General features: G+C 42.0%; 1 protein-coding gene across 4 annotated transcripts; it reads right to left on the bottom strand.

Moving 5' to 3' along the window:
- Positions 1–4,096: 4,096 nt before the first annotated feature.
- LOC110527848 (serine/threonine-protein kinase Sgk2) lies at positions 4,097–9,902 on the bottom strand. 4 transcript variants are annotated; one of them, XM_021609406.3, is made up of 13 exons: positions 9,622–9,902; positions 9,378–9,426; positions 9,143–9,195; positions 8,257–8,314; positions 8,048–8,131; positions 7,784–7,915; positions 7,571–7,683; positions 7,337–7,373; positions 7,152–7,238; positions 6,970–7,065; positions 6,662–6,817; positions 5,866–5,955; positions 4,097–5,738 (listed from the first exon to the last, which is right to left on the bottom strand). In XM_021609406.3, exons 2-13 carry the CDS (start codon positions 9,393–9,395, stop codon positions 5,580–5,582), a joined length of 1,083 nt encoding a protein of 360 aa, XP_021465081.1. In that variant the 5' UTR covers positions 9,396–9,426; positions 9,622–9,902; the 3' UTR covers positions 4,097–5,579. The 4 variants fall into 4 exon arrangements, with proteins under 4 accessions (XP_021465081.1, XP_021465082.1, XP_090097038.1 ...); XM_021609407.3 differs by having other exon boundaries at positions 7,571–7,665; XM_090240912.1 differs by lacking the exon at positions 9,143–9,195.
- Between the last annotated feature and the right edge of the window lie 1,326 nt (positions 9,903–11,228).

The following is an 11,228-nucleotide window of genomic DNA, read 5'->3' as shown; positions in this document are numbered from 1 at the left end:
AAGACAATGCTAGACCTCATGTGGCTGTAGTGTGTCAGCAGTTCCTGCAAGAGGAAGGCATTGATGCTATAGACTGGCCTGCCCGTTCCCCAGACCTGAATCCATTTGAGCACATCTGGGACATCATGTGTCGCTCCATCCACCAACGCCACGTTGCACCACAGACTGTCCAGGTCTGGGAGGAGATCCCTCAGGAGACCATCCGCCACCTCATCAGGAGCATGCCCAGGCGTTGTAGGGAGGTCATACAGGCACGTGTAGGCCACACACACTTCTGAGCCTCATTTTGACTTGTTTTAAGGACATTACATAAAAGTTGGATCAGCCTGTAATGTGGTTTTCCACTTTAATTTTGAGTGTGACTCCAAATCCAGACCTCCATGGGTTGATAAATTTGATTTCCATTGATAATTTTTGTGTGATTTTGTTGTCAGCACATTCAACTATGTAAAGAAAAAAGTATTTAATAAGAATATTTCATTCATTCAGATCTAGGATGTGTTATTTTAATGTTCCCTTTATTTTTTTGAGCAGTGTATATTACCACCTTTTTCTCCCCAATTTCATGATTATCCAATTGCGATCCATTTACGATCTTGTCCCATCACTGCAACTCCCCAACCTTGCTCGGGAGAGGCGAAGGTCAAGTCATGCGTCCTCCGAAAACATGACCCGCCAAACTACGGTTCTTAACACCCGCCCACTCAACCCGGAAGCCAGCTGCATCAATGTGGAGGAGGGAACACTGTTCAACTGACGACTGAAGTCAGCCTGCAGGCGCTCTGGACCACCACAAGAAGTCGCTAGAGTGCAATGAGCCCATTAAAGTCCCCGCCCCCCTGGCCAAACCCTCCCGTAACCCGGACTACGCTGGGCCAATTGTACGCTTCCCTATGGGACTCCCGGTCACGGCCGGTTGTGACACAGCCTGAGATCGAACCCGGGTCTGTAATGATGCCTCATGCAGTGCCTTAGACTGCTGCACCACTCGGGAGTCTAGCATCGTTATTTCTAACCATAAATCCTCACGTTCTGACTTTCCAGATCGTAAACTACACAAAACTGATGCAGAGTCCCAACATATTACTACTCCTCTTGGTTGCACCTCCTCTACCCATTGGAATCCAACAATTATCGCAGCCATTTCTGTTGAATATACAGATAAATCATGTGTTAGTGTCTTGCATAGATTAACATCGAACTCAGGAATAAACACACCTGTTCCTGTCTTCCCATACATGGCATCCTTTGAACCATCTACAAGACAAGAATAAAACTGATTAATAATATATTGATCCACTATTGTTTCTACGTTACCTTCTTCACACCACTGTTTATTTTTCTTCGATCAGGCTAAGAACAACATGTGGTCTTGTATAAAACCACACCTCTTCCTCTCTGTCAGCAGTCAGTCTGTAACATCAGCCAAGAAAGGAAGCCAGCTCATGTCGTGTTCAAATCAACTTGAAACTCAGAAGTCTCTGACTTCAGTGCGTTCAAGACAACTGGGAATTTGGGAAAAATCGCTTTGAACGGTCATCCAACTCGAAATTCCAACCCAGGAATTCGGGAACTTACTGACCTGAAGATCACTGACGTCATAATTTGAGTTCCTAGTTGTCTTGAAAGCACCAGTATCCTAATCCACCAGGTACATTCATGTCAGGGGAGAACAACTCATTGTCAGGGGAGAAAACAGAAAACAGGATCCCCCATTATAGTGGAGGGGGAAATGGCAATCTTCATGATCAAGCTTTGAGTAAATAAATACACATTTCGAAGACAATCATAGTACCAATAATTGCTAATATTACACCCGATGTATATCCTGCTATTGCTGCCCCAGTCAAGTGGTAGGCCACACAAGCTCACAGAACGGGATCGCCAAGTGCTGAAGCGCGTAAATATTGTCTGTCCTCAGTTGCAACACTCACTATCGAGTTCCAAACTGCCTCTGTAAGCAACGTCAGCACAATAACTGTTTGTCAGGAGCTTCATGAAATGGTTTTCCATGGCCGAGCAGTGACACACAAGCCTAAGATCACCATTTGCAATGCCAAGCGTTGGCTGGAGTGGTGTAAAGCTCTCCGCCATTGGACTCTGGAGCAGTGGAAACACGTTCCCTGGAACAATGAATCCCGCTTCACTATCTGGCAAGTCGACTGACGAATCTGTGTTTGGCAGATGCCAGGAGAACACTACCTGCCCGAATGCATAGTGCCAACTTTGGTGGAGTAGGAATAATAGTCTGTGGCTGTTTTTCATGGTTCCGGCTAGGCCCATTAGATTCAGTGAAGGGAAATCTTAACGCTACAGCATACAATGACATTCTAGATGATTCTGTGCTTCCAACTTTGTGGCAGCAGTTTGGGGAAGGCCCTTTCCTGTTTCAGAATGACAATGGCCTTGTGCTCAAAGCGAAGTCCATACAGAAATGGTTTGTAGAGATCGGCGTGTAAAAACTTGACTGGCCTGCACAGAGCCCTGACCTCAACCCCATCGAACACCTTTGGGATGAATTAGAACTTCAACTGCAAGTCAGGCCTAATCGCACAACATTAAAATCATCCAACCTCATTAAATCTGAATGGAAGCAAGTCCCCGCAGCAATGTTCCAACATCTAGTGGAAAACCTTCCAAGAAGGGTGGAAACTGTTTATAGCAGGAAAGGGGGGACCAACTCCATATTAATGCCTATAATTTTAGAATGAGATGTTCGACGAGCAGGTCCACATACTTTTGGTCATGTAGTGTATTTGCAACTGCTCGGATAAAAGAAATCTTGGTCGAGCAACAGCCTATTGACCTAACAATAGACCAGTCGACCAAATGGGGTCAGCCCTAAATGTAACAATCATTTATTGTTGCCATCGGTGCATTTCTTACAAATAACCTGTCGATCCGTCTTTAAAGCCAATGGGACTGTCATCAAAGGCTTTTAGCTCTTGCTTTTTTACTCACTGTATTGATGAATTTCATCATCGACAATACTTCGCAAACTCAATGTGCAATCAAATGTTATATGAATGCTTCCTTCCAGGGAAACCGAGGTCTGTCCTCAGCTAGGGGCTCACGTGGATTTATGCCAAGCTTTGACTCAGTGCCAGTGCCTAGTCATTACTTGATTACTTTATTGTATCACAATGATAACGCTATGATGTCCAATGTGTAAGACGAGTGTGAGACATCTCATCTCCTGTATTTACTCTAGTGCCCCTTACATCTATGGTAAACACCGGGTAACAACTCAGAGGAGTGTTTTGAGCAGCTCCAGTACCAAGGGGTCCTGAGGATGGATACATGTGATGAGGTGGAGGTCAAGGTGCCAGTCGATATGATATACACAGATGTCCCGGACAGAGTGATTGAAGTGCTGCAGGACATCTACCCAGCAGCTAGCCAACTAGAGCAAGAGCTTCTTCAGAGTGTCTCTGCCAGAGCCATTGTAAAAGCGGTCGTGCAGCAGATCAATGCAGCTCTGTCTAGAGCCCTCCAAATAACCTGCTTATATCGTAATTAATTGCTATGGTGGGATTGTTCCAGGCTTGTTCCAGGACAACTTCTTTAGCACCACTTTCTCAATTGATGAGACCCAGAAGACTGTCGCTACTATGAGCACTTCTGGAAGTGACAGGGGTACTAGCATTATCACTACTCCAGAAACCCCACTGCAGAGTCTGCACCACCAGGAAGGAGGTCTCTTCAGAGAAAAGAGTGGCCGAAAGTGACAGAAACAGCCTTGCAACCTGGTCAGATGCAGAGGGATTTAGTACTGCAGAAATGGCTGTATTGGAGCTAATGGAGAGGATGGTGCTCAGCCGGGAGGATGTAGCATCCGGAGCCTGGAGAGCCTCCTCTCCTTTAGTTGTCTCCGTCCTCACACTGACAATTTAGTCGACCAGCTGCATGATCTTTTGACTGTGAACAGCACTTTTACTGCTCTGCCGAAGTCCAAAATAACAGGGGAACTCAAGGGAGGGTTTTCTATAGATGGCATATGCTCTCACCGAGAGATCTACACTCAACAAAAATATAAACACAACATGTAAAGTGTTGGTCCCATGTTTCATGCACACACAAAAAAATCCCAGAAATGTTTCATATGCACAAAAAGCTTATTTATTTCAAATGTTGTGCACAAATTTGTTTCCATCCCTGTTAGTGAGAAGCTCTCCTTTGTCAAGATAATCCATCCACCTGACAGGTGTGGCATATCAAGAAACTGATTAAACACCATGATCATTACACATGTGCACCTTGTGCTGTGGACAATAAAATGCCACTTTATGTAACAGTATAACTTTAGACCGTCCCCTCGCCCATACCCGGGTGCGAACCAGGAACCCTCTGCACACATCAACAACAGTCACCCACGAAGCATCGTTACCCATCGCTCCACAAAAGCCGCGGCCCTTGCCGAGCAAGGGGAACTACTACTTCAAGGTCTCAGAGCAAGTGACGTCACCGATTGAAACGCTATTTAGCGCGTATCACCGCTAACTAAGCTAGCCGTTTCACATCCGTTACATTTACAATGTGCAGTTTTGTCACAAAAAATAATGTCTCAAGTTTTGAGGGAGTGTACAATTGGCATGCTGACTGCAAGAATGTCCACCAGAGCCGTTGCCAGATCATTTAATGTTAATTTGTCTACCATAAGCCGCCTCCAAAGTTGTTTTAGAGAATTTGGCAGTACATCCAACCGGTCTCACAACCACAGACCCTGTGTAACCACACCAGCCCAGGACCTCCATATCAAGCTTCTTCACCTGCACCTTCACCTAAGGAATTTCTTTCAATTGACTGATTTGCTTATATGAACTGAAACTTTGTAAAATCTTAGAATTTGTTGCATGTTGCGTTTATATTTTTGTTCAGCATAGCCTAATAAAATAATCCCCATAAAAATCTGCCAGTTTTGAGCAAGTGATATTAATTTCTTTTTTTCATTGGATGCATCTCAATCCACCACATCGGCCTATGTAACAATTCCGCATCTGTGGTGAAAGGTGGCAGAGCTAGAACGGTGTCAGACCATGAAACATCCTGAAAATCAGTCTTCTCACCAAGTCGTCTGTAGTGTCCAAACAGTTTAGCCTAAATGTAGTTAAATTACTTTTAAAAAAATGTATCATATATATTTTGTGCTACAAAAATATCCCGGTTTTTCATTACCAAAATCTGGTCACCTCATTCTATGTTTATTTCTGAGGCTACCATATACATATTGAAGTATACAGATTTTCAATGATTTTCTTGAGATATGCATGGTAAACCCACAAATAACAGAACCAAATGTTTATTATAACATCCAAACTGATGCCACATGTTAACAATTAACTCCCCATTCATATATTTCAGGGAATGATTTATCTATCATTGCCTTGAAAGTCCTAGCCTATTTGCAATTTTTTTCTTTATTTGCATTGTTCATTTCTGCATGAGATACAATAATAGCTTTACAAATACAATTACAAAGTAATCGAAGAGCCAATGCATTAGGTGTGCATTTTAACAAAGTGGGTGGGAGAAGTTTGGTTCTTTTGGGTGGCAGCAATGTAGAATCTGAATGTCCTACACTAGAGGAAGTTGTCATCACTGGAGACATAGGAGAAGCCAGTGAAAGCATTTGGGCTGCTGGTTGATAAGTTGGAGAATTCAGGGGTAACCCCCACAGAGCCTGACACCATCTCTTTGGTGAACTCTGGATCAATATGCTGCATGTCTGCTGGGCCTTTCTGTTGGGACAAAAGGTTTAGCACAGTAGAAAACACTGAATGAATGTCATATTAATTGTGTATGTATGTTATGGATCGAAATTCGACGAAAAACAATACTGAAATCAAATTTGTTTTACACACTTACCACGTTGGGGTTGTACGGAGGTTTGATTCTCCGATGGTAAAGGTCATCCCAGTTTATCGGCGAGAAAAAAGTATGGTTTTTAACTTCGAGCTGCATGTGAAAAACAAAAAGATTTTCAAGGCTCAATGCAGCCGTTTTTATCTTGATATCATATCATTTTCTGGGTAACAATTAAGTACCTTTCTGTCATCGTTTTCCTTTCAATTTGTAAAAAATAAACAGCTCTTTTAGCAAAAAAAAACTATTTCTCAAGCAACAATTTTGCTTGGACTGTCTGGGGGTGGTCTGAGTGAGGGGCCTAGTTGGAGGGGCCTAATTTGAAGGATATGTAACCTGAAAACTAGCTGTTATTGGCAGGGAGGTTTGAAACTCTCTTTGTTATTCGTCTATTAACTCATACTGCCTGCCAGGCACGTGGACTGTGGTTTATGAGTCTATTAACCTATTGAGATGTGCCTTTTGTTAAAGATGCAATCCTGTATTTTAAGGGCTTACAAACATTTGTTTTTGTAGGATGTAACATATCATATGAAATGGATGATGTTGTACACAATTGTGCCCAAGTTTCGGAGACCCGTTTTGCCTCGCTGGCACTACTTTCAAAACTACTGGCTGAAGTTATACAAAAGCTCTGGAGCATCCCTTTAAGTAAATCAGATGATAAATGAGGTTCTAGTCATTCTAGAGTGGGTCTGTGTGTATGTGTCTGCATGTGCGTTAACTCTAGGAAAGAGAGAGAAAGTAGACTGTCCGGTGAGGACATCCTCATCCTGCGTATTGTGACAAGTTCACTCACAAAGTCTGCGATAGCACCCAGCCTGCGATGCTGGTCTTTCTGTAGGAGGCCCATCAGCAGGTCACACGCCACAGAGCTGGCCCCCCCTGGCACACTCAAGGGCCTGTGGAGGATGTTGTCATACATCTCAGACATATCCTGGCTATAGAAGGGGGGCTAGAAGGAACAGAGGACAAAATTAGTTGATACTCACAATGAGGTGTGGCTGACTTGGTTTGGAAAATGATAAATACATTACTATAGTACGCAGAACCATAATTCATTACAGCAAAGTGCACGTGAATAGGCCTTTCAGAAGGTATGCTCACCAGCCCATATATCATCTCATAAAGTACAGTTCCCAGACACCACCAGTCTACCGTGTGGTCATAGGGCTGCTGTTTCAACACCTCCGGAGCCAAATACTACAGAGCAAAAGGCGGTGTCAGTGGATACAGTGACTAAGGGAAATGGGGGGACTGTAGGATATACAATAGAAATCAAAACTTACCTCTGGGGTTCCACAGAAAGTGGAGGTGGTGGACTCCGGGTCTATCCCCTCTTTACACAAGCCAAAGTCAGTCAACACAACATGGCCCTGGAGAAGGTCCAAATCAAAACATCAGAGTGACCTTGTTCAACCCACGGAGAACTAATATAACTATAGTCGTGAATTCATGATATACATACACTTACCTCGGAGTCCAACAGCACATTTTCAGGCTTCAAGTCTCTACAACAGAGAAAATTGTGTTTTTTTTAAAACAGAGAACCTTCTGTACAGCCTAAAGGCACTGCTGACAGAATGACCTTTCACAGAGGAAGCATAAGAAACCAGCAGAGAACAAGTGGGTTTACTGTGAATGACCTGTGAATGCTGTTTAGTGGGTGAGACTTAGTTGTCAACATTGTTGAGAGGGTGTGACTGACCTGTAAACAATGTTGTGCGAGTGTAAGTAGCCGATGGCACTGGCCAACTCAGCCGTGTAGAAGCGAGCCCTTGGCTCTGAGAAGCAGTGCTCTCTCTGAAGGTGATAGAAAAGCTACAGTAGAATATCAAAAGTAGAAGGAAATTTAATATTTTTTTTTTATCTCTTGTACAAAATTTTAAAAAAGAGCCTATGTCTTTACTCCATACATTACCTCTCCTCCATTGACGTAATCCATGACAAAGTAGAGCTTCTCTGGGGTCTGGAACGAGTAGTGGAGCCCCACCAGGAAGGGGTGTTTCATACTCTTGAGCAGCACATTCCTCTCTGCCATGATGTTCTTTTGCTTCACATGGAAGAATCCAGCGGCAAATAAATACAGCAATTGTGAATCATTATTGTTAAACCCACTCCTACCTTTATCTTTCAAAAAAAATCTACTGTTATATTCGGAATTATGTGAAACTCTGCGTGGAACCTCTTTTTTCCTCAGTATGATTTTTTTCTGCAGCACTTTCACAGCATAGAACTTGTTGTCGGATTTCAGTTTGGCAAGAAGAACCTGGGGACATGACAACATTGATTAATAATAAGGTAATAACACAAAGCAAAGTATATAAATTGTTGGTTATACACCAACAGCATTTTTTTTGTCAATTTAGAGAACACTGCCAAAGATGACCATACCTTCCCAAATGTTCCTTTCCCAATTATAGCCAGGATTTCAAAGTCTGATGGCTTGGCACTAAAACGTAAGAGGGAATGGTGTGGGAGAAAGAGGAACATGGCTTTAGTAGCAAACTGTACAATAGTACACAGTGTGTCTTTAGATTTTAAAATGTATAGGCAAGGCTTTGCTGGTATCTCTTTGTTCTGTGGAAAGCCTTTCCATGTCACCCCCAGATATCACCAATACCAGTGTAGTTGCCAAAATAGTGACACATCCTCAGGGTTCTGTCAACAAGTTAAATAATGTCAACAACAGAGGATCTGCTATATTTTTTTGTTGTTGGTGAGAACCATGATAAAGCCTGGGAGTGTCATCTCTCGATCAGACCGCATGCTGGTGTTGATAACAATAACATCATTGTTGTGATGTTTCATCTGTCAATGACTATCCACTGAGTGTTGGCTATGTGCTGCAGGTGGTGGATTACAGAAAATAGCTAGAGAGACACATGGGTTTATTAATTCCCTCTGGCGTCAGCGGCCTGCCCTTAATCCCTCCCTTTACACTAGTTCCTGACTGAACTTGCTTTACCTCTCAACTTAGTTTCCAATTGGCTCTTTCACACACCCCCCTCCCCTCCTCTGTAACTATTCCCCAGGTCGTTGCTGTAAATGAGAATGATTTCTCAGTCAATTTACCTAGTAAAATATGGGTTAAATAACAATTAATTACTAACTTGTATAAAAAAAGATATATCACTAATTAGTATGTGTGTTTAGTGTTCACTTCTTACCCAGTATTTAAATATTTGCATTAGACAATCATGACCTGAAGTGTGGACTGCAACAGTGATCCAAGTGTGTGCATCCACATTGCTTATTATCATAAAGCCTGGTTACTCACTGGTGATTGTGTGAGTGACCAAGGTTGACATCAATGGAGTTTGCGGATTGAAGCTGTGAAGCAATTTGAGGAGACAATATTACTGTGCTAAATGGTTTGAAGTGAACAATGCCATGTTCACTGATTCGATTGCTTGTAGAGGGGACAAATAATAGGTATACAAATGAGGAACCATCACACACCCATGTCATTTTGTGAAAATAAAAGTGATTGGAAAATATACAGTCAAATATACCTGACTCCAATTATCCATGTCTCTTTTCTGTGCCTACCAGGGTGGGAGTCTAAGGCATTTGAACAGAAATAGATTATTTATTTGTACCATCAAATATGAGTGAGCTCAAAATAACGTATACATTTTTTAAAATACTGACTTGAAACCTAGACACTCATTGCTAGAAATCAATAAAAGTCAGCAGTATACAAAAAAAAATGTAAAATAAACAATACATGAGCATTAAGTTGGTCAAGGATCTTACCCTCTTGTGTGTAGAGGACTTTTTTTCCTCAGGTGTTCTCAGGTAGGCTATTGGTATTCTGTCCTCGCAAGAATCTGTGACTTGCCAAATAACCTACAGCTTATTTTCAAGTCTCAGATGAATATGTATCTTTGGCCGAGTCTTATGGCCAAAAATCTACGAGAAAACAGCGTAAATTCAGAGAAGATTCTCGGTTATGTAAAAGTGTAAGAAATGAATTGATGCTGGACATCCAGAGCACTGACGCAAACTCGTTTGCACACAACAGGTTGTATCACTGTAAACAAGTACTACGCAAACCCACATGGTAACATGTGGCATGTATACAGAGTTGATATGCTCAAACTACTTATTCAAAAGGTGCATTCACCAAGAGGGCCCAGGAATGTAATACTGTAGCTTAGTTGTCTCGACATATTTCCTTTTGAAACAAACCAAACTGCACATATTATTTGACACACTGCGTGTCCGCCCACATTTTATTGCAATTAATTAGGTACATCTCATTATGGTGACCTTTTCAAACAGGACAGTCAAAGCGAAACATGTCAAGACTGTTTATAAACATGAGTGCTTAACACATTTAAAACAATTTAAAAAAAACGTATTTCCACCCTTAAATCAGATATCTCAGAGCAAACAGTGACATGATTTCCCATACATCTTTGAAAATAGCCAATACACCATAGTAATGCTGTATGTCAGTCAATACTCAAATGCTCAAAGGACAACTGTCTAGACTATACAGACAGCATCAACTACACCAATAGGAAAGAAACCAATAAATGAACCAACAAACCTCCCAAATGTATAAACTAGCATAATTAATCAAAACATTTCAGAGAAAGTAACTGAGTCATAGGGAGAACAATTTATATGGGAAAAAGATTGTTGGGTGATTGTTGGGTCTTCATTTCCTTCTATTTTAGATTTGTGAAGATAGGTAAGATGGCAAGGTATTATTTTTATGCCATAGCAATCACGATTTGATAATGGAATACCAGAGATTCAATGAAGCAACGCAGACGGTGTTGACATTTAAAATTGGAAGTAAGAATTAATTTCCTCTTGAAAGACCAACATCAACCAGTATCTTTAACATGACGCATAAGCAATCTCAGAAAGATAAGGAAACTGAGAACAACTCGGGAGTGACGCAGCGGTCTAAGGTACTGCATTTCCGTGCTTGGCCGGGGGTAGGCAGTCATTGTAAATAAGAATTTGTTCTTAACTGACTTGCCTATCGGTTCAATAAAAAAAATACTATGCGTTCTATAGTAATCTACAATCTTTCAGCCAGATTCTCAACACTTGGAATCACAGAGAGGGACAAATTGAAACACTTGTAGCTGCATTTGATCCGTGATTTATTTTTAAACAATCTTTCCTACTTCCTACTTAAACAAGTGCATTTAATCTCGGGAAGCCGATCGGGACCAGGATTTAGAGCGTGAGGCGGATCCAGAAGCTGGGTGCTTGGCGGGGGACTTGGATTGGTGAAGGTCTTCTTGTGGGAAGGGAGACTTGGACCGCTCTCCGTCTCCATTCTCTGTGGGGGGTGGAGAACAACTCTGGGAGTTCTCGCTGACAGACATCCTTGGAATAGC

Source organism: Oncorhynchus mykiss, chromosome 7, assembly GCF_057628025.1.
Source record: "Oncorhynchus mykiss isolate SJ-2025 chromosome 7, ASM5762802v1, whole genome shotgun sequence".
Classification (NCBI taxonomy): Eukaryota; Metazoa; Chordata; class Actinopteri; order Salmoniformes; family Salmonidae; genus Oncorhynchus; species Oncorhynchus mykiss.
Note: the sequence above shows the minus strand (reverse complement) of the source record. Positions and strands in the feature narration are given on the sequence as shown.